Source organism: Terrapene carolina, unplaced genomic scaffold (assembly GCF_002925995.2).
Source record: "Terrapene carolina triunguis isolate 2854851 unplaced genomic scaffold, T_m_triunguis-2.0 Scaffold33356, whole genome shotgun sequence".
In the NCBI taxonomy this organism is placed as follows: Eukaryota; Metazoa; Chordata; order Testudines; family Emydidae; genus Terrapene; species Terrapene triunguis.
The window spans coordinates 2,002,058-2,025,367 of NW_020697707.1; the positions used below are offsets into that span (position 1 = coordinate 2,002,058).

Consider the following 23,310-nt stretch of genomic DNA (forward strand, 5'->3'; position numbering starts at 1 on the left):
CTTAGTGTATACTGCTTTAACTCTCTTAGTATCCAGTACTTAGTGCCAGAGGGGCCCTTTTCAAGTTTAAAAAAAAAAATTTTTTAATGGAGATATCCTATCTCCTAGAACTGGAAGGGACCTTGAAGGTCATTGAGTCCAGCCCCCTGCTTTCACTAGCAGGACCAAGTACTGATTTTGCCCCAGATCCCTAAGTGGCCCCCCTCAAGGATTGAACTCACAACCCTGGGTTTAGCAGGCCAATGCTCAAACCACTGAGCTCTCCCTCCCCCTTGAATGGTTGCCTTTGAATGGTTGAGCCTGAGATGAGTCAGAAGTCTGGTGCACCCGAGAAGGGGCCCTGTACCCTGGCCTGTCTTTGGAACAGTGCTCCTTTCTGCGTTTGTCAGAGGATGTCAGCACCAGAATGGAGGCAGGTGACTGGGGTCTCCTTAGTTGATGTAGGCCAAGAACTCAGGGTGGAATTTCAGCTCAACAGTTACTCCCAGAGAGGGTCCGAGGAGCTAACCAGAGGACTGTGGTCTAGCTACATCCTTGTTCTCAGTGTCCAAGGAGGCTTGCCTTGGGCACTGGGAGAGAAACAAGTTTTCTGAGTATACTTGGAGGAGTGAAATGTGGAATGTCTTCCTGTAGGCAAAATAGGCACCAAGTGTTCCCATCTTTAAGTGGCACTGAAGCTCTGCACAAGGGGAAGGTTTTGAACCCATAGATTTCACTTCTGCCATTTTGCTAGAGTCCCTGAACAGGGCTGGGGGTTGTCTAGTTTAAAGACTAAGGGCTTGTCTACATGGGGAAATTAGTGTGCTGTAAGCTAGGGTACCAATTAAAAGCACACTAGCTACTCTGCACTAACACCCCATACAAACATTCCTACTGTGCATTAAGAGTGCTCTTGGGCAGTTTAGTTTAACACACGCCCAAAGTGCATCAAGCTACTGTGCACAAAGACACTTTTCATGTGCAGTACGAGCGTCCATGCAGGCAGCTGGTGCAAGTAGCCAGTGTGCATGAGCTACTGCTGGTTTCCCCCCTGCCCCCCATGTAGACCTGCCCTTTAAACTAACTAAGACATATTTATTTTTTCTATATACAAAGTTTTATAGCTAACAGGCAAAGAACTAACTGTATGGAGTAACAACTAACTAAGGAATAAGATTACCTACTAAGGGCACGTCTTCACTACCTGCCGGATCGGCGGGTAGTGATCGATCTATCTGAGATCGATTTATCGCGTCTAGTGTAGACGCGATAAAATCGATCCCTGATCGCTCTGCCATCGACTCCGGAACTCCACCGCAGCGAGAGGCGGACCGGAGTCGACGGGGGAGCGGCAGCGGTCGACTCGCCGCCATCCTCACAGCCAGGTAAGTCGACCTAAAATACGCAACTTCCGCTACGCGAATAGTTGCATATCTTAGGTCGACCCCCCGCCCCGTAGTGTAGACCTAGCCTAACAAATGCTAGTGAGGAGCAGAGAAGCAGGAGGACACACTGCAGGTGTTCATCTGACTGCCAAAGGTGGTAACAAGGAACTGAAGGATGGTTTGGCCCACTTAGCACTTTATGCCTTGTTGTGCGTGATGGGGTATACACACAACACACTGGGATGGGAGACGTTAAAGGACAGTACTGGGCTCATCTAGCCCTGCCCCTCCAATCCTGCAGCACATGCTCCAACTGGAGGCAGGATTGAAAAGGGAGTAACTGTCTCACAAGGTGGGAGGTTGGGGAGGAGTACAGACCTACCCTGCAGCTTCCTGCCAAAAGGGGCTAGAGATGCCTCCCTGAAGCACCAGGACTGTATGCTGAGCCCAGTTGGGGCTGATGGTTTGGTTTCCTTTTGATTTTTCTTTATTTGGGACCAGAAGGAGCAGTGGTAGGAAGTGACCCAGGGAGGGTAACTCAGAAGCTCCACTCCCCGCTCCAGGGATCAATGCTGCTGACACTCCTAGGGTCCTGGGTCAGAGTCAGGTGGTGTGGATGGGCCCACGCTCGCCTACCACTATCCCATGACTGAGTGGACACTAACCCTAGGCCACCCAGCCCACCAAGGACCCTACTACAGGAGGCACAAAGATGGGAAGGGACCCACTGTTGGCCAAAAGAAGCTGATCTCACATGCATGGGGTACATGCTCACTATCAGTGGAATGCATGTAGACAATCACTTGAGAAAGAATTCAAAATTCAGAGGGGCTCATATGTGCCTATCCCTGACAACCCCTTTCACTGCTGGCACAGAAGAGCAGAGAAGAAAATGGGAGCGGAGTAAAAACAGCTTTGTGCCTATCAATATTCAGAGTAGTCCTGGCAGAACAGATAAGAAGTCAAAAGGTGCAAACTAGGCTCAGATCCCACAATCAGATGCACACAGACCCCTGCATGGAACAGCACTGACTTAAAAAGGATTCCACAGAGGCCACCTGTGCAGATCCAGTTGCAGGATCGGGGCTTAAGTACAGCTTTTTCCACTGTTGCAGATACAAATGGAGTTCATTCCATTGTTATCTTGTGTGCACACATAGTCACAGATTATTTTGTGTGAGAGTAAATAAATATTTGAACCCATGACTAATGCACTACTCCGCTGGAAATTGGTTTAGAGAACATTTATAACCAAATCAAGAGTAAATACCACAGATATTTGCTGCAATAACACAGAAAACAAACAATGAAATATTACTATCTGCAAGAATCTTAGTTAAAAATTAGAGAAAAAGACAACTCACCATGTTCCTGCTGCTTCAGAGCTTCCAAATCAAGACCTTCATTTTCTTTGAAAAATAACCGAAACTGTTCAAAAGTGTCTGCATATAAGTTGGCTGCTTCAAATGCTGAATACACAGTTTCCTAAATGTTACACAAAAAAGTCATTGTACATAAGAATTTGCTTGGAGCAAACTAATAGAAGAAATGAAAACAATTCTACATGATACATTGACTCTTCTTTTTTGGTACTTTAAAAGAAAATTTCTGGAGGAACTGGAAGGTTCAGTGGATTGGTAATGGAATAGTGGTCTTTTATCTCTAGGTCGCCAGTCTGCATCTAACTCAGATCAATGGTGAATCAAATTCATTGCCATCTAAGGTCAGTTTGGTGACCTGGTTGAAAATATTTGGTAGAGTCAGTCCATTTTCCTTGTGGACAGGTGCCCATGAACATAACTGGTGTCTATTAGCCCAGTTTCAGCAAAGATTGGATAGGCATGCAAACGGTCCTGTTGTATCAGCCTTAGCCATCCCTAGGGGCAGTACCTTCAGAAGAGACTTGGCACACAGTGGTATTGATTAATTAATGTTTAACAAAAAAAATCAAATCTGAAATTGAAACTGTTTGATACCTTTATTTGCTGGATGATAGCTTGCAAATGCTTATCATCTTTAAACATGGTTGATAAACTTGGTCCTTCACCACAAGTCTTTTCTTCAGTTTTGTTATTAATAATAGGACGAGTAAAGGCATCAAAGTATTGATCAGGTACAAGATTAGCAACAGACAACACAGTTGCCTGAAACTGATTAATAATATCTGCAATACCTTCCTGTTAGACAACAGAAAACATCATTAACACCCTTTGAATCCTTCTGAATTGTGAAACAAATTAGGTGTGAAACATTTCCAAAATATAGTGCATTCATATGTATGCAAAGGTCTACGGCAGACTATCAATATGTCTCACTTCCAGACCAGCAGGAATGGGGAGTAGTGGAGAGGCAACCTGCTAAATACTGCTCTTGCCAGATAAGATACTAGATGGAGCCTCATAGGAAGAGCAAACAGGGAGAACCCAGAGGAAACCATCATTCCCCACTACAAAAGATACAGTAGGAGCCAGAAGACACTCTGCTTGTAGAGAAGAGCTTGTTCCCACCGACAGCTGATGCAGAATATCACTGTTGCACCATTGGATGTGGAGGAAGAGCTGACGAAAGCTATGCGGACTCAGTTAGCCCAGGTAGACAGTTTAATGCAGTAGCCGGCTTGTGCTACTGCATTAAAAATAGCTATGTGCAGGTTGAGGCACTTGCAGAGACCTGGGCTAGCCACCCAAGTTCAAGCCCATCCTACCCACGGGATCCAAGCCTCTGCCAGTGCTGCAGTGTTCACACAGCTCTTTTTTAGTGCACTATTGTGAGCTCCACAAGCCCACGTTTGTCTACCTGGGCTGGGAGGCTCACTCCCAGCTGCAGTGTAGACATACCCTGAGTGGCTACTGTATTAGGCAGCGGTCTGTATTCCAAAGGGCAGCAGGGGGAGACAATCAGGTAGAGAGTATGTACAAATGTGAGATGTCACCTGTGAGTGTGGGATGAATCCCTAATGCATACAGGTATCTTTGAGATCCAAAGCACATAATCAGTTTCATTTTCATAGCGAGAGAGCTGTGGATCCCAAACATACAGGGATGGATTCACTAGGATGCTATAGCTATTTTGCACCACTCTAGTGACCAGGCAGCAAAACAAGATTTGCAGCTGCTTTGTGTCTCTGGACTCCATAAAAACAAGCAGGGCATACCAGTGAATCTGGCCCACAATCCTGACATTTCTGTTCAGTGAAACTGATTAAAACATGCAAGGAAAAGATAAATTGATACTTTCTTACAACAGACCTGGAAGTCATCCAAAGATGGTGCAAACAACAATGCATGGATCTCCAAAATTAACTCTGTAAGAAACATGGGCAGAAATGATTCTTCTTCATCCTGCCCTGCAGTCCCTGACACAGCCTGAAACAATGAAACCAAAACAATACAAATGTCAAAAGATCAGGAAATTTTTAAAAATCTTGGTTGAAAAATAAACATCACTTTTTCTCTATGACCCTGCACATTTCTTTTAAGTAGACAAAAGAAGAATGAAAAAGTCTGATACAACAAATAAATGTCAGGGGCCAATCCTGGATTCACTGAAATCAAAGGCAAAATTTCCATTACTTCAACGGGAGCCAAACCAGGCCTTAAACTCTTTGTGAACAAACTTGCAAAGACAGATTCTTCTGATCTCAATTAAATTGGGTATAAATAAAGATTAACTCTGTCAAAGTCAATAGAATTACATCAGTGTAAAATTGTAGTAAGCAAGATCAGAATCAAGCCCTTGTCAGATAGCAGCAATTTTTGCACCCCTTGCTACAGATCAGAAATTTGCCTCCATATATACATGTAAGTGCATGCTTTTGCTCCTTGGTACCATATCAAAGGCCGAGAATTTGTGAATATATTAAAGGGTAAACGGGGCACTAAAGAAAAAGTCTGGAAGAAGAGAAATCCCATTTAAAGTCTGAGATCTCAATTCAGATATACAGGAATTTTTCCAGTTCTAGGAATTTAAATATAAGTTTCTTTGCAAAGGCCAATTTGGCACATATTGCTTGCAAATGGGATGGGGAGGGAAAGTAGGATTACAAACGTGTAATTTTTGTTTCTTTACTGCACTGTAAATACTATAGCAGCCATAGATTACACGTAACAGTGCACTACTTTACTAACAGTAACTTTTGCAGGACAATGGAAGTTGAAGCTCTTTCTAAGAAAATGATAATCAGCATAGATTCACCTATTAATGAGAATAATGCAAGAATTTAAACTTTCCTAACAAAAATTTCCTCTAAGCTTCATTTTTAAACCAACCTATAAACAGAAAACTATGCTACATGTAGGCTAAGATTGCAGTCATTGGTCTTGCTGAGTACTCAGCACTTTTGAAATCACGCCATTTATTTATATGCCTCATTATGGACGAAAGGGATTTTATGCACTCATTTTTAAAAAACTTGGCCTCAGTTTTCATTGAAACACAATTACCTTTTTTTCAGAGACTTCAATTTTTTCCTCTGTATTCCACTTCTGTATGACATCTGCAGCAGGTGTCCTTTTCAACTTATCAGAAAGGTAGTTCAAAAGAGTAGTGACTGATTTTACTGCCAGGACATGCATAGTGTTCACTATTAGGTAGTCAGCAAGACGGATAAAGCTTGAGGGACAGAAGAAGGAAGCGCAATACTTTGTCACTTTCTGTGAATACAAGTCTCTGTGATAAGAGCGTTTGATTTTTATGGAAAAGTGTACCGTATATTATACTTTCAAAGAGCTGATTCCTAAAGTCCTCACTCATTCCTTACTCAGGCAAAATTCCTATTAACCTTACTGGAACTTTTTTGCCTGTGTAAAGACAGAGTAAAAAATGAGTAAGGATTTCAGGATTTGGGCCAACAATTCTCCAACAGAAAGCAGAAAAATATCTTTACTCTAATATGCACAGCATGCATAAATATACAGAAGAAAAGAACTTTGAGAGATGGTTTTGTGATAGACTTTCAGAACAAATAATAGACCAAACTCTGAATTACTTCACATTTCATATCAAACTCGAAACAGCTTATGACAAAGATGAGTGAGCCAGATTCACCAGTGCATTGGAGCTGCTTTGTGCTGCTCTGGGTTTAGGTTTTGTATCGCCACACTAGCGGAAAGCTGATGGAATGTACTGGCAAACCTGGTCCAGCAGTATTTACATAAGTGAGAACTTGGTTTCATCTAGAAAAATGGAATGTTACTTCAAGAAACAAATTTTATTATGTGAATTCAGCAACAGAGCCTCAACTGCAGGGATGTTCTGCCATAACAAAAAATAGGAATCTCTCAAAGTCAGGCAGTATAACTGGGCTTTTTATTAACTTCTTAAGACATCTTAACTTTTTCTCAAGGATCAGCCCTTATTAGCTGAGTCACCGAACAGCACTGACATAAATGCTAAAAGTGGCATTTACAAAAACCGATAGTTTTGTCAGGCAACTCTAGAATTTGATTGTAAAAGTAAAACCTAAGATGATTGCCTGTAGGAATCAGGACAGATTTCCACTCCCCATCCTATTTACAGCACTGCAATACTGGCTGGGTGCCTTGTGAGGTTTTTTGCCTTTTTTTTTAAATCTGGCTCTTATGATTATATTATTTGAGATGTTATTTATTAAGCACCAACAACATGCACTGAAGCATTTGATACTTGGTCCTTCCATATATTAGAAGAACTGATGGACTTGATCTGGTATGCAGTTATTATTTGCTTATGATCAGTCCAACATATACTAATGCATTGTTTGTAAGGAACACTGCATTGTATAATTTTAACTATTATGAGATTATGTGAGAAGAAAGCATAAGAACAGCTTTTGCTACAAACACCAGACACTAACCATGTTAACCTTCTACAATGAGACCTTTTGTTGGCCTGTTCTGTGTAGGTCATTTTCTCAGCTGTTTCTCCATAAAGTTCTCTTTCATAATGAGGAATAACAAGGAGACTTGAAGCAGCTAATCCAGTTACCATAGTTACCTGTTCTGTATGGAAGATATGCAAACAAGTTAATGGAAATATTGCAAGTACAACGACATGTGTAACTGAAAATTCTACAGTTACATAAAACTATCACTAAAACAATTCAGTCTGAGTTGAGTCAAAAGCAAAGGGCATTTTGGGGGGCGGGGGGAGGAAAAATACAGCACAGTACCCAAGAAACTCCACCAGGGAAACTGCGCAGAAATTCTCTGATGGAAGGGTTCATAGGAAATCCCCCCTTCATCCCAACCCCTGCAGAGAAAGCAGAGAGCTCAATTCCCAAACCCTGTAGATCAGTGGTTCTCAACCATGGGTCCGGGGCCCTCTGGGGGACTGCAAGCAGGTTTCAGGGGGGCTGCCAAGCAGGACCAGCGTTAGACTCGCTGGGGCCCAGGACAGATAGCTGAAGCCACACCACACGAAGTTGAAGCCCAGATTCCTGAGCCCTTCAACCTCGGACTGAAGCAGAAGCCTGAGCAATTTAGCTTTGTGGTGCCCCCCTGTGGTGTGGGGCCCCGGACAATTGCCCTGCTTGCTACCCCTTAACAAGGGCCCTGGCTTTTATATGCAGAAAACCAGTTGTTGTGCCACAGGTGGGCTGTGGAGTTTTTATAGCATGTGAGGGGGGAGAGAGGGGGGAGACTCAGAAAGAAAAAGGTTGAGAACCCCTGCTGTAGATCCTCAAATATCCACATGGATCTCAAATGACTCTTTAGAGGCCAAAGACATCTACACTGGCTTCTGGAAACCTGTATTTCTCCCCCAGTTCCGTCAGTTTAGGTAACACAAACAAGGTATAGCGAACATAAATATTTAAATGTACACTGCAGATTTCTGGGTAGCTCTATGACAACTGGGCCCAAGCAGCTCCAGAAGTAATGAGGAGCAGAAGATAGCAAGTAGATCCAATCAACTGCCATACCCCACCACTAAATTTAAAATCTTACAGTAACAAGCCAAAGAACATCCCTTAAAAATCCTGAAGTAGCAATGTCAGCAGCAGCAAATGGAGAGCACTTCAACAAATACTTCAGACTTCTTATTCTTTTCTAATTAAATAATTTAAAACATATACATTATAGACAAGTAAACAAAATTTTTTTACAAAAAATATTTTACAGTATGGGCAAGATCCTTAACTGGTGTAAACCAGTATAATGCTGTGGAAGCCAATGGAGCTACACTGATTTGCATCAGCTGAGGTTTTGGCAATATGCATAGCATTTAAACAAGTAGTCCTTTTAAAATAGTTTTTGCTTTTTAAAAAATTACTCACACATTTGGGTTTAAAACTTATTAGCCTATTAATAAAATCCTGAGTGCACCTTTATCAGTTTACATACTGGGATCTAATGGAGGTCAAATTGGAAAATATGTATATGACTGATTGCTACAGTTCTCTTCTTGATTTAGGCCCCAATCCAGTAAAGTATTTAAGCATGTCCGTAGCCCTATTGACTTCAATGGGACTACTCATATGCTACAATTAAGCACATATTTTAGTGGTACAGCGCACTCAGGGTATATTTACACTGGAACAAAAGACCCGTGGCATGGCCGTGGCTGGCCAAAGTCAGCCGACTCAGGCTCACGGGTTAAGGTTCAGCTATAGAACTTCCTGCCACTGGAGATCAGAATGAGCCCGTGTTCCTCCTCATTTTGAGCAGAACGCAAGTTCTGGAAAAGAGAAGACTGAGAGGGGACATGATAGCAGTTTTCAGGTATCTAAAAGGGTGTCATAAGGAGGAGGGAGAAAACTTGTTCACCTTAGCCTCTAAGGATAGAACAAGAAGCAATGGGCTTAAACTGCAGCAAGGGAGGTTTAGGTTGGACATTAGGAAAAAGTTCCTAACTGTCAGGGTGGTTAAACACTGGAATAAATTGCCTAGGGAGGTTGTGGAATCTCCATCTCTGGAGATATTTAAGAGTAGGTTAGATAAATGTCTATCAGGAATGGTCTAGACAGTATTTGGTCCTGCCATGAGGGCAGTGGACTGGACTCGATGACCTCTCGAGGTCCCTTCCAGTCCTAGAATCTATGAATCATAAGAATCTATGAATCAATTGTTTATGGAGGCCTAACGCAAACAGTCAAAGCTGGATGCTAACATTATAGTTTTTGAGATGGCCTCTTATGGGAATTGTTAGACATTATTTATTATCAAATGGACTATAAATAGACATGGAAGAAGAGAATCCTAAAAGATGCACCTTTTCCACAATAGAATACATATTCAAAATTGTAACACCATGCCTACCAGATTAAGGGGAAAATACTAGACTAATTCAAGAAACAGTTCAGTGGCCTGGCATATAGGACAAAATGCACAGTAAAGATCCACATGTCCTGCAGTCATTTCCTAAATGTTTAGTTTCTTTTCATACCTGCACTGCCTGATCCATAAAAATAATCATCAGGAGTGAATCCAGATTCAAGCAGGGCAGTTCGACAAGCACTTCTAACAACTTCTTTCGCTAGCTCCCTGAACTCTGCTAGACGGCTTGCCACCTGAAAATGATAGTACGCATAAAGAACCATGTAAACCTAATCTCTAAAAGAACATGTCAGGAACTTGGAACCAATGAAAACAGCTCACCTCATCCAGTTGTTTGAACTGAGTGCTTCTAAATTCCTCCAGGGTGTACGTGTAACCTTTCTCAATACGACAAAGCCCCATGTCACTGATTCGGTAACACATTTCTTGAACATTAAGCACTGCAGGCCGCAAGGACTGCCAAATAATAAGAATAGTTTATCAAGAGATATTTACAAATTAAAATCCAAACAAAGGCTTAGATTTACTACTTTTTGGAAATCACATTAGAATCTGATTTTATGTTTGGTAACACAGTACGGGATTCCTACTAGCTGAAAATACGTTAGGCCAGAACTCCATTTGAGAGGACGCATCCCTATTTTAGCAATGACGTTAGCTTTCTGCTTCCTTCAGAAATATCATCATTAGCAAATACGTACAGCATTAACGATGAACAAGTTCTCCTGCAAAGCTTTACGGCACGCACTGATTTTCTTGGCACGGACATTTTTCCTCCACTCTGTAAATGACTTCAGTTTGCAAAAGATAGCAAATATGGGAATCTTAGTAAATGTTTTGTGATACAGATATTCCTGCTCCCAGCGATCTAGCTGCATGAATTCAACTTCTCCATCACATGTGTGGATAACTGCTTTCTGGCTAATGGTGTAGTAGTCATTTTTGTTGATGCAGTCATAGTTTACAATTCTAAAAATAAATGCAAAGTTGATTTTAATAGGATACAAATGAATTCACTGATCTCCAGTAAAATCTATAAAAAAACCTAAGGAGGTAGGCCCATTAAGATAGCTTTGTGACTGCGTTGTGCCACAAGCTGCAGCAGGAGCCAAAAATCTGTTCTCAGTTGTCTTTTCAGCTCCCACTTTTAGGGCCTGATTCTCCACTGTAACATCACTTTAAAACTGGAGTAACTCTCCAAGAGGCAAAGAGAGAGCAGCAGCTAAGGCTGCAGCACTTATGACATCACTAATCAGCATGGGAGCTTAACTTTGATCAACTGAATAGTCCCTTTTACTTTAATGGGGCTATGCACATGCTTAAAATAAGTACATACGAAAGTGCTTTTCTGGATTGGAAAAGCATGCTCAACACCTTGCAGGACCGAGTCCTGGAAAAGTAGCCATAGATCGTCTAGTCTTCAGTCTTGTACCCTGCCTTCAGACTGACAAGGGAGGTCGATTTCATCCTCCACAATCCCACTTCTGTAGTGGGAGATGAATTATGCCCTAGAGGTTTGGCTGGATAGCAAGCTCTGTAGTCTCTGGCTTTAACTCTAGTCTTTTCCCAAGCCCAATGATCACTTAGCCACTAACAGTGCAACATCATTCACTCATTACTCAAGAGACGTTCATTTCCTCACAGAAAGGCCACAACAACATTGTGAATGCCACAGTAACATCACATTTTCAACGCACACTCACGATGCATTTATTTATGGGATGGATGGTCCAAGACCTAGGTCAGCAGTGAGTATGGCATCTAAAGAGTTACACAAATGTTGCCAATTGGTCTGGACATGTTTTGATATGGCCCCAAGATGATTTTGTCACATGGACATTGTGTTCAGTACATTCTTACATGCTCAGAATTCTGTGGATTCAGTGATCTGAAACTGGAATTAGAACGTTTGCTTAATTTAGCATCAATTCTCTAGGCAGCACACAGGTTAGTGAGTTCTTTGTTTTTTTTAATTCCCAACTTCTGGTGAGAGGTTAGGGATGTTGCAGCATCATTTAGTTTCAGACCAGAGTATTAAAGGGCAATCCATCAATGTTTCAGTTCAGATTCAGCATCACAGCCACCATCCTACTGAGAAGAACTGCACATGACTCCTTTTCCAAGTTTTTCAATAGCATTCTTTAAAATCAGCCAAAAGGATTTCTGCAGAGTAATATAAAGCTCTCTCATCACACCTGAGGTACAGTGGCCTGCCTCCATAGTAGGGTGACCAGACAGCAAGTGTGGAAAATCGGGACGGGGGTAATAGGCTTCTATATAAGAAAAAGCCTCAAACATCGGGACTGTCCCTATAAAATCGGGACAGCTGGTCACCCTACTCCATAGTAACGTTAGCACAAGGAGCCAAAGAATCCAGAAATTAAAATATTACCATTAGCACAGTGGTTTGACCCAACTTTCTCCTCTATTGTTTTATCTATCTCCTTCTGACTCTGTTTTTGCTTGTTTGTTTCAATCTTTCTGCCTTTAGTCAGATGATCTGGCACCTCTTGAAATTTCTTCCAACTCATGGTGTCTTTATTAGCTTTACTGGAGGAAGTACCCTCTCTGTGATTAACAGGAGATACTATTTGTGGCAAGATGGCTGTTCTCGTCCTTAATGGTTTCCTTGTATCTACCATATTACTGGTACCAGATAAAGGACTCGATCCTCAGCAGGTATATACCAATTTACCCCAGCTGAGGATCTGGACCAATACATCACTCATACTCTGCAGCCAGATTGTCATTAAGATATGCACTTCTTGGCCTTGTGCTTGACAAAACTCCTGAAACAGGTGCTCATCTCTTTATCTAGCACACTTCATGCTATATTGATAACCTCTAAAGAATATAGTCCTACTTTCTTTTTATATCCAATTATAGTTATATTAAAAATATTAAGCAATTTTCTTAAAAAGTAAGTTCCAATATCAACTATTTTTAAATAATTAAATGGTAAAATATAAAGGGGAAAATTAAACACAAGACAATTATCCAGCATTAAAAAGTAGATGTATAATACATCAACACTGCTCGTTATAAACTTTAACAATAAGTTTTGATGCATAATCTGAATAAACAGCTTGAAAAAAATAACTCACTTCAAATTAAAAGTATCGTATTTAATGGATGACTTAGGAACTGCTGGAGTCATGTACAGGAATCCAAGATTTTTGTTTTCACATATTATTTTAATGATTTTCAGAGGATCTGTAATGTTAGCTTTAATTACATCTTCTGTTTCATTAAAAACATAAGAAGGTGGAGAGGTGGAAGGTTTACAGGCACTTGGCTTTAGAGCAGTACGGAGCTGTTTGGGAGGAGTAGGAGTTAGTACCTTACTGGGGCTTTGCTGCTGTACCTTAAAATAAAAGCAAAATTAGATATCAGTTTACAGAAAAAATACATCAGACATGGCAAAATATCCTTATGTCATGACAATGCCCTTTTATAACTTTCTTAATTCAAGGATATTAGCAATTGCAAAATTAATATTTAAATATAAAATCAGAGCCCAGGGAAATGAATTTGAGGGGAAAGAAAAGAAGGAAGCAATCCATTAAGAAAAGGAATATCCAGGCTATTGTCGGATATAGCTCTCAATAAAGATGCTTGTAAGGGCAAAGCCATGAACAGAAGAAATACAAGTATTTTTTCTCATTCTTAAAGCCTGCGTCAGAGTTTGCTGCCTCTACCTTACTAGCACTGTTCTATATACCGGTTCTTTTCATCCTGATGAAGACTGGCCAAAAATGATCACCCTTTCTTGAGTTTTCAAGTAATCTCAAAAGTACAATGAAGGGCTGTGGAGTCATAACATGGGACTGGCCAAGCTCCATGACACTGCTCCTTGTGGGTCAGACAGATTTCCACGGCTAAAGGCAGGCAGCTCCTATCTTTGTAGGTTCTGGAAGGGGATGGGGGAGGGAAGAGCAGAGGTGTCGTCCCTGGAGACCTGTGGGGTTGGGAGCCTTCACCTTTTCAAACTCCATAGGGTCTCAGTCCCTTCAAAGGAAAACTTGTCTCACTCTCCCTGAGGCTATCTCCCACAGATTTCTCTGAAAGGATCAACCTGGGCCAATGTAATTATCTCATGTTAAAAGGCTGCACTCCTTCCTTACACAGAAACTCCACTGATTTCAACAGAATGAGAAGTACAGGAGTGGGGGTCCATAACAGTTAATGATTAGGGTCACTATTCAAGATCTGCTTTTCTCTTACATGCTCTGGAAGCTCAGCTAAAGGAGCATAGGATGCCATCGGTTCCATGGAAGCAGACCATTTTCTTTTATCTGCTGAGGGAGAAGGCTGTAGTAATCCACAAGCTAATAAATGCTCTCTGTTCTTTTGATATATGTATTCAGGCTGTTTATGATGCTGATATACCTTTAGCACAGGCTTGGAGGAGGAAAAACAATACAAAAAATAGAGGAAGTTAATGATTAATTTGAAGGAAAGGAATACAAAAGTAAAATTGCATAGTCTTATATCAGACAGTTGCATGCTTCGCTGCTGAGCTGGCAGGTGGTAGGAATGGCAGGAACGTAGTTTCTATCCCTGAATGTGCAATGTTACAGGATACTGACACTAAAGCTAAAATGTATTGTTAATTCGCCTAAACCACTCCTCCTCTTCAATGTTTTATCAATTTCATATCAATAACAACTTCCCCTTGACAGTATCAATTTGGTGCTGCAGGCAGAGGAGCCTGAGTAGTACCACTGTGACATGAGAAGTAACTTAGCCAGTCAGCATTCATATTCTCCAGTATCCCTAACCGTACCTTTAAACGCTAACCCTAAAACTGCTGCCTGTCTTGGTCATCTCTCCCCTTGACTGCCTGTTTCCTGCTGTAGGGAAAAGAGTTTCACTGCAGCCCCAAATGGGCACCGTTTAGATGAACTAGAACTGATGACTGGGCAAACGTCAATGATCTTGCCTGAGCCAGGTATAGTGTGGAGGGAGCCATGAAACAAATCTGCAGCCTCATGCCTATTCAACTTATAGAACTCCTGACCGGAAGCAGACCTGCTATTACAATCCTGAGCCCCCTGTGCCCACCAACTCAGTCAAAGCACCTCAGTCCCGACCTGCAGTTTCATTTGCTGACTCAAACAATGGGGTTAAAGTATGCAATTGAACTGGAGTGAGTGAGTGATGACTGGCAGAGTTACCTATGATGTCACAATGTTCCTCTGCCTGCAACACTAAATGGGGACTGTGTGGAAATCAGGTTTTTCTGATGTTCTGGTTCTTCCTCTCAGCATATAAACTTGGACTGAAAATACCTTTGCTAATCAGCATTTTAATTAGTTGAAGATGTTCTTTAAAAAACTAAAGAAAGCTGTTGTGCTTCATTTATTACTTAATATTACATATATGAAAAACTGCAGGCCAGATCCTCAGCTGGTGTAAATCACTATAGTGCCAGTGACTTCAGTTAAGCTACAAGTTTGCATCAGCTGAGGATCTGGCCCTGCATTTCTAGTTTTTTAGAAGAATTGGCATATACATCTTACTACAGTTAATGACTATGGGACAAAATTTTATTATACTGTAAATATAATAGCTCCCATTTACAGATCAGTTTAAAAATCATATTTCTCTTAAACATACCAAAGGTTCCAGTTTTATGGCTTGCTGTCTCTTTCTTGTTCTTTCTTGCGATTTTGTGCTATGTATGAATTTAAGACCTTGAGGATTTCCTGCTATCTGTTTTGGAGCCATACAAACTAGTCTTTCCCTCAGCTTACTAGTATTAGTGATCGAAGCAGGAAGTTCTGCACTTGTACATTCATTGTTTCTGCCATTTACAGTGGATGATGATGTAGTTAAAGAAGGCAACGACAGCTTCTTAGACATAGTTACCTAAAAATGAAACATACATAATTTTTAAAGTAAAACAAAGGAAGGTATTACAAATCTACATCCATTTTCTTGTAGAATTTAAAATGCCCAGATATTAACCAACTATCTAAAAAAAAAAAAAGAAAAATGTTTGTAACAAACTATATTAAAATAATAGGGCAGATACTAACCTGGTTGTTACATTACATACAACAGCGGTGAGTGAGCGTCAAAGCATTTTGAGAATGTGTTTAGCTGAAAGACATATCCAATAGTTTCAGGAGGAAAAGGGAGAGTTGTTAGAAAGTGGAGGGGCTACGTGTACCTCTAATTTTACAATTTTCTTCCTCTCCAAATCTTTCCTCTTCTTTATCAGTCAGATACATTTGTATAGGACTCTTGGAATTTTCTAATTAAATTATGTAACTATTAAGAGCCTCCCCTTTCCTCCTCAAGAAGATCAAGGGCAGGGGGGTTGAGGGGCAGACCGCCACTCCTACATTATTTATCTCCTGGTCCACCAGAAGACCACCCTTGGCAGGTCCACAGATATTAGGATGTGATGGTGGGGAGGTGTTGGACAAGAGGAGGAACAAGACTGAGGCCATGGCAACATGATATTTCTCTCCTACCCAAACCTCAGCAGGGATTACATAAATAAATTAATGAGTCATCACCGGTAGGTAATTGATATTAACTCACTCAAACTCCCTTGCAGCAGGAGCTGTGGCTGCCAAGAGCCCAGAGGGAACTGAATAGAGCTGGAATGCATTCATAGAGCCCTGTGCAGATACAAAATTTGTATCCGCATCTGATCTGCGATCCACAAACATGGTCCACAGATATAAAGCGGATATCCGCAGATTTGCAGGGCTCTATGCATTCAGGGGCACTATGTTTTTTGGTGTAACCTCCTCCCCACCCATCAGATCTGTGGAGGTGTGAGGAGGACCGCATAAAGCAAACAGCATTCTTTTCACTCCCTCAGACCACAGCCTTTGTCCCACTTCCAGCACTCCACCTAGCCAGCTTCAAGACATCTGAAATATGGACACAAAAGAAATGAGGTGGAAAGAGAAAAGTGTCTATAGTTTTGGTACTGCAAATATAACACAGTTAAGAACCCCAGTCCTACGCAAATTCAAATTGTTCTGTTTTCCATGGATTTTACCAGAGTGGAGACAGCACAAGAACTGGCAACCCTACAAATTTATTTTAAAAGTTAAAACTAAGGGAGAAGAAGAGTCGGATTTCAATTCTGCACTATTACCCTTCAGGAGAAATACATAGCAATTTATAAATCAGTTTCACTATAACAAGAGATGTCCTATCTTGGAAAAAATTCAAATTCTTCACCTCTAGTAGTGGTGGGAAAGTTTTCTTTACCACTCCCTCCACCCCCAATACATTAGCTTTCATTAAAGAAAACTGTATTAACATTGGCAGGTGTTCATTTCCTCCTGGGAATACACCACTACCCCGATATAACGCGACCTGATATAACACGAATTCGGATATAACGCGGTAAAGCAATGCTCCGGGGGGGGCTGAACACTCCGGCAGATCAAAGCAAGTTTGATATAACGTAGTTTCACCTATAACGCGGTAAGATTTTTTTTGCTCCCGAGGACAGCGTTATATCAGGGTAGAGGAAGCCAGGAATTCCACCTTAACTTTCTCTTCTGCAAGTACTGGAAACTTCTCTCCTTTGTTCAAATAGAGCAGAGGAGGAAGAGGGAAGGTATGATCCTCTTGAAACGCAGGATTTACCACCAACCTGGTATGGGGATTACACAAATGAAGCACTATGCACACCTGTAGCATTATACCCAGCGGCGGCTCCAGGCACCAGCGCTCCAAGCGCGTGCCTGGGGCGGCAAGCCATGGGGGGCGCACTGCCGGTCCCTGTGAGGGCGGCAGTCAGGCAGCCTTTGGCGGCTTGCCTGCGGGAGGTCCGCCGGTCCCACGGATTCGGCGGCAATTCGGCGGCGGGTACACCAAAGCCTTGGGACCGGCGGACCTCCCACAGGCATGCCGCCAAAGGCAGCCTGCCTGCCGTGCTTGGGGCGGCAAAAAAGCTAGAGCCGCCCCTGATTATACCAGTAATAATAATGATGCTATGCTGGAAGAAGGTATTAATGGCTTCCATGAATCATAGACCTGGTTAAAATTGATGGGTGTACTAACCCCCCTTCCTTCATGCTAAATGGGAGGAGCAGTTAAGCCCATTTTTAATGTAAAATAGCTGGAGTCAATAGGAACTACTGCCCAAGGAGCTGCTTGGAGAAGCTGAGTAAGGCTAAGCTGCATGGTCTGAGGGGTTTCCCTGGGACTGGTGAATCCACAGAGGCACTTGACAAGCTGTGTGCCTGAGAGAGGCAGAAAGCCAGCAGACAATGAGAGAAGCAGCTGTGACAGAAACCCTCAGAGGAAGCAGAGGGACAGAGCTCCTGGGGGCACAGGACTTGCTAGAGAGGCAGGCTTGGAAACTGTGAGCAAGGAAACTCCCTGCTATTGTTTGTTCCTACTGTGGTCAGAAAAATTGGACTTTATGTACATTCTTTATAAATACACAGGTTTGCACCAAAGCAATACCTGCTTCATATAATCAATTTCTCCTCCTCTCAGAAACAACCCAGCAAGACCCCAAATATTGTTTAGCTACTTGGGCCCAGAGGCTGCAGGGGGATCCCGGGTGGGGGGGATGCAGGGGGTGCCCTGGGGGCTCCCGGTTGGGGAATGGGGGGATGCGGGGAGGGGGTCCTGAGCAGGGAGATGCAGAAGGGTCTCGGGTGGGGGGATGCGGGTGGGGGGGTCCCGGCTGGGAGGATGTAGGGGGGTCCCAGCTGAGGGGATGCAGGTGGGGTCCCAGCTGGGGGTCCCGGCCAGATGATTCAGGGGGTGTCCCGGTCAGTCCCGGTCGGGGGATGTAGGGGGGATTCCGGCTGGATGGGGAATGCAGGGGGGAGGCCCGTCCGAGGAATGCAGGGGGAGTCTCAAGGAGTCCGGGGGGATGCAGGGAGGGTCTCTAGCAGGGGGCAGAGGGATGCAGGGGATTCCCGGGAGGGGGGATGTAGAGGGGAGTCCAGGACCGGGAGATGCAGGAGGATCCCAGCCGGGGCGATGCAGGCGGGGGGGTGTCCGGGGTGGGCGGAGGATGCAGGGGGGGGCCCGGGCGGGGGCGGGGGGGGGGGTCTCGGGGCGGGCAGGGGATGCAGGGGGGGTCCCGGGCGGGGGAATGCAAGGGGGAGGATGCGGGGGGGGGGGGTCCCAGCAGCTCGCGCCGGGAGACGGCATTTCACTCACTCTCTCCCCAGGCTCGCGGCTCCTGTCCCAGCGAGCGCCCTGTCGCCCGGCAACAGCCCCGACGCCTTAGCCCCAGCTGCCCCCGCGCGGGGCGGGGCGGGGCGAATGGTCTCTACGGTAACGGGAGCCCGCTCGCCTCAACCAATGGCGGCCGCCCGCCGCGCGCTGGGGGGAGTCAAACCACCTGCCCGCCGCGCGCGCGCCCCCGAGCCGCTCATTGACCTGCCCGAGGCCTGTATTGGCATAACGCGGGGTGATATTTGCATGTATGACGTAGGTCATTTGCATAAAGGCTGGGGCCCCCCGCTCACCCCAGTGCCGCTAGCAGGGGCCGCTCCCAGGCAGCGGGGTCTCCGCAGCCCTGGGCCCCCGAGCACCCAGCACGTGGGGGCTGCTGGAGCCGAGCCGAGCCGGGCCAGGCCAGGTTTTAAAGGGCTTTAGGCCCTAAAGTTGGAGCCGGTGGGATTGTCAGACGTGCCTGGGGGAGGTCGCTGCCCACCCTGCTTAGGGGCTTTTGAAAATCCCACGCGGCTCCTAGCTGCACCTTTAGGTGCCTCGATGCTTTGGAAACCCCGGCCCCGTGCCTAAGCCTGGCCCCTGGAGCCCAGTCTCTTCCCACGCGCCGGGCCTATGCGGCACACCTGGGTTACAGGGACACCTTTGCTTTTCTGGTGGAGGTTTGTCATAGGGTGACCAGATGTCCCGATTTTATAGGGACAGTCCTGATATTTGGGGCTTTTTTTTATATGGGCTCCTATTACCCCCCACCCCCTGTCCCGATTTTTCATACTTGCTGTCTGGTCACCCTAGTTTGTCGGCTCCAAGAAAGAAAGCGACAAACTCACCCAGTCCAAATTAACACAATGAAGCCGTTTGCGAAGGTGATTTTTTTTAAATGCTATTTTGTAAACATTAAATAGATTAATTTAAAACAAGAATCCCAAAAGAAACTTCCCATCCTCCTTATTTCTTCGGTGTAACGGGGGGGATTTGGCCGAAGGTTTGTGTTATTCTGGAGCTGGCCTGAGTGGAACCAGCCATCACACTCCTGCCCATTTGCTCTGCGAAGGAAAGGAGGATTTTAGCCCTGCAGCATCAGGAGGCCAAAAGACATCCTGCATCCCGATGGCTTCCTATCTGAGATCCAAACCAACAGTGAGGCGGTAATAACATAGGCCAAGAGACATGGACCCCGTATCTCTGCTTCAATTTGCTGCTGGGGGGTGGGGGGGAGAGCAGATATTAGAGGTGTTTTGCCTGTTAGTTGCAGAAATTCATATATTATAGAATATATAGGAGGCCTGGAGCATCCCTGTGGGTGTAATTATAGAATTACAGTTCTCAGACAGGCTGTGCTTGGCACCACTGTGATTTCATTTGATATGCATTCCTGTACCACTCAACATAAAAACAAAACAAATAGCCACATGTGTAAACATCTCAGTTTATCAGGAAGAAAATGTATTCTTTGTCATGGAAATCAATAGGACTGGGATTGGGTGGTGAGAGATCAGAGTGGAAGGAGCTTCTTGCCACATTGGGAGTGGGAAGCCAGGGGTCTCTTTAAGTCAGTCTCATGGGGAAACAGCCAGCCTGCCTCCTGCTGCTGGTCAGGATGGAATCCAGAGCACATGTGGTTCCATTCTCTCCAAAGGACTTTAAAAGGGAAGTGGGGGAGGGGGGAAATGTTTGGAATTTTTAGCAGATAAACTGAATGTGTAGATTTCACTGACAAGATGTGGGGGAGTGGTCTAGCCTATATTCAAAAGAAATCAATGGCCAAATATTGCACATTAGTAATTAATTTCCTTCTGAGTCCATTGCATATAATAGAGTACTGAATACCCTATGTGAAACTTCCTGTCATAAATACAGATGGTTTTTATCTATTATTTAACAGCTAAAATATGCTAAGCACAATCTAGGTACTTATTTGGCTGCTATCAACTTAGTATCTGAACACCTTTAAGGGTATATCCTTGAAGCAATATTAACTCCTTTTTAAAGAAGGAAAACTGAGACACAAAGTGAGAAAGTGACTTGACCAAAGTCATACAAGAAATCTGTGCCAGAGCCAGGACCTGCAGCTAGACCTCCTGTGCCCTGGTTCAGTGCCATAACTACAAACTTTCTCCCTGATCCAAAGAGTTTATGGCTTAAATAAATCATGACACCCCAAAGAAGGATAAGGGAAAGGCAGAGCAAGGCTTAAGTGGGTTGTTTGGAGACCTGAATGCTTATTTGAGTTCTTATGTTTTTGTTTGCTTGCGTTTGTCATATTAGTTTGATTTTAGTTTAACTCATCCTGATTACTTTCAGTATATCTATTAAGCAATTTAGCAAATATTTTCAGATGACAATTTAGAAGTGCTCTCTGTAGATAAGATTCACATTTCTGAAGGGGTTAGTTTAGTCTGCCAAATACAAGAAAAACAGGTGTCAAATAAAGTGAGTCAGGGAAGGTGCCTTTTTGAAATGCTTCTTGGAATGTTTCTAAAAGAGATAGTGCTAGCTCATCCACATACCTTTTATTCAGGTGACTATTAGTCTCCAAACCCTTGCCAGCATGCAATGTGCCTGGTACTCTCCTAATATCATGTGCTTTCTGCCTCTAAAGTACATGGGCAACACCTAGTGTCAATGTAGGGATACTGCATCTGAAGAAGTGAGGTTTTTACCCACGAAAGCTTATGCCCAAATAAATCTGTTAGTCTTTAAGGTGCCACCAGACTCCTTGTTGTTTTTGTAGATACAGACTAACACGGCTACCCCCTGATACTGCATACTTGGAAAGATCAATGCTTTATCTCCAAGTTAAACATTATTTAGTTGTACATAATGTTTTGAATCACTCAGTTATTATCAGTGACCATAAAAGTGTTTTTATCAAATTATTCTGCCCTCTTCCTCACCCCCAATTTTCAGGTGATACCAGAGAGCTCAATCAAGGTCTTCTCAAAAGGCACAGTGTAGGTATGCTGCTGCTGTCTCTCCAGTTGTTGCCTGTTTGCCCTAATTTACTACTGATTAGTTGTTGTAGTATCCATGCTTAAGTTCAGGTTTAGCTACAAAAAGCTGATTAGCTATAGCTGGAAAGTGATTTAAAGGGACAGTGTCAACTTGGAAAGCTCTCCAACCCCAAACAGTGCCTTATCCATATCCCTGACACCATCTTAGATTAGTAAACATGAATGGTGGGGGCCAGTTTGTACTACTTAACGTTCTGCTGCCTGTTCATTTTGCCCATGGCCCTGGGGGTGCACAATGCAAACCAATGGAGGCAGTTTCACGTAGGTGTCTCTAGTAGCTACCTACCAAGTTTGCCAGCAAGGGGGTGGAGTCTGAGGAGCCGCAGGAGGCTGCTCCGACAGTGCTGATGAAGAGGCAAGGAATCCCTTCCCTCCAGGCCAGCGGCATACTGGGCAGGCAGGGATTGTCTCCTGCAGGGACGGTATAGGGATGTTGGGGATGGCAGCGGGGAAGGTGGGGTGAGGGGGGAGCATGGGGCTATGGATAGATGCCCCTCAGGCTGCTAGGGTGGGGAATCTCCCAATGCGTGGATGCCCTAGAGCTGCAGGTTGGGTGGTGGACAGGGAGGGCAAGCAGCAGGTGGCTATGCCAGAGGGCAGCTCCAACACTGAAGAAGGTACCCTGTGAAGCGTGGCAGTTTCAGTGCTCCAGGGCTCGTACAGGCGAGGGACCCCCACCACTGCATGGAGGGGTCCCAGAGGGTAAAATGTCCCTGCCCCCATATCAGCCATGATCCCAGTGCTGGCCCTAGGGTGACCAGATGTCCTGATTTTATAGGGACAGTCCCAGATTGGGGGGCTTTTTCTTATATAGGCACCTATTACCTTCCCCCGTCCCGATTTTTTACACTTGCTGCCTGGGCACCCTAGCTGGCCCCCACCAAGAAATGTCCCAGGCAGTGCTTGTCTGAGGAGGCACCTGTGGATTGCCAGCCCAGCACTCCCTCTGCGGGTGATCCATAGCTGTATGAGTCATTTTTGTGAAAGGCTCAGGGATCTAATGCCCTCTCTCACTGCCCCCCCAAGGGCGACCTGTCCCTGAAGCTGCCTCAGGAGTTATGCTAGCAGCCGTGCCCCTCAGACAGTGAACTGCAGCTGGTTGCTGTCTGGAGCAGCTGCAGTTTTTAGCTGAGATCGGGAGACACCAGCACCAGTTCCCCATTCCCTATCACCTCCAGGCTGCCTGTTAGACTAAGTGGGAAGTGCTGGTAGCTACAGCTGTGTCAGGAGTTCAGATCAGCTAAGCAGGGCCGGCTCCAGGCACCAGCCCACCAAGCATGTGCTTGGGGCAGCACCTGGAGGAGGGCGGCGCGGTGCAGCTCTCCGGCCCGAGAGTGGGGCCACGACTGGGCTCGCCGCCCTCCCCCCGGCGCTCTGGCCGGTCAGGGAGAGCGGGGCCCCGGCCAGGTTCTCCGCCCTCCTCCCGGCGCTCCGGCCGGTCGGGGAGAGCGGAGCCGCGGCCGGGCTCGCCGCCCTCCCCCCGGCGCTCCGGCCGGTCGGGGAGAGCGG

The 23,310-nt window shown here is 44.5% G+C and overlaps 1 protein-coding gene across 1 annotated transcript in view; it reads right to left on the reverse strand.

Moving 5' to 3' along the window:
• LOC112110888 (dynein heavy chain 6, axonemal) overlaps nucleotides 1-13,903 on the reverse strand; it is a 181,768-nt gene extending 167,865 nt beyond the window's left edge. The window contains exons 1-10 of the mRNA XM_026663340.1: nucleotides 13,841-13,903; nucleotides 12,721-12,971; nucleotides 10,318-10,585; nucleotides 9,938-10,072; nucleotides 9,732-9,849; nucleotides 7,198-7,342; nucleotides 5,807-5,975; nucleotides 4,613-4,729; nucleotides 3,341-3,541; nucleotides 2,729-2,849 (exon numbers count right to left, since the gene is read on the reverse strand). Coding sequence (XP_026519125.1) covers nucleotides 2,729-2,849; nucleotides 3,341-3,541; nucleotides 4,613-4,729; nucleotides 5,807-5,975; nucleotides 7,198-7,342; nucleotides 9,732-9,849; nucleotides 9,938-10,072; nucleotides 10,318-10,585; nucleotides 12,721-12,971; nucleotides 13,841-13,888 — 1,573 coding nt within the window. The 5' untranslated portion in view covers nucleotides 13,889-13,903. The remainder of the gene's footprint in view (nucleotides 1-2,728; nucleotides 2,850-3,340; nucleotides 3,542-4,612; nucleotides 4,730-5,806; nucleotides 5,976-7,197; nucleotides 7,343-9,731; nucleotides 9,850-9,937; nucleotides 10,073-10,317; nucleotides 10,586-12,720; nucleotides 12,972-13,840) is intronic.
• Between the last annotated feature and the right edge of the window lie 9,407 nt (nucleotides 13,904-23,310).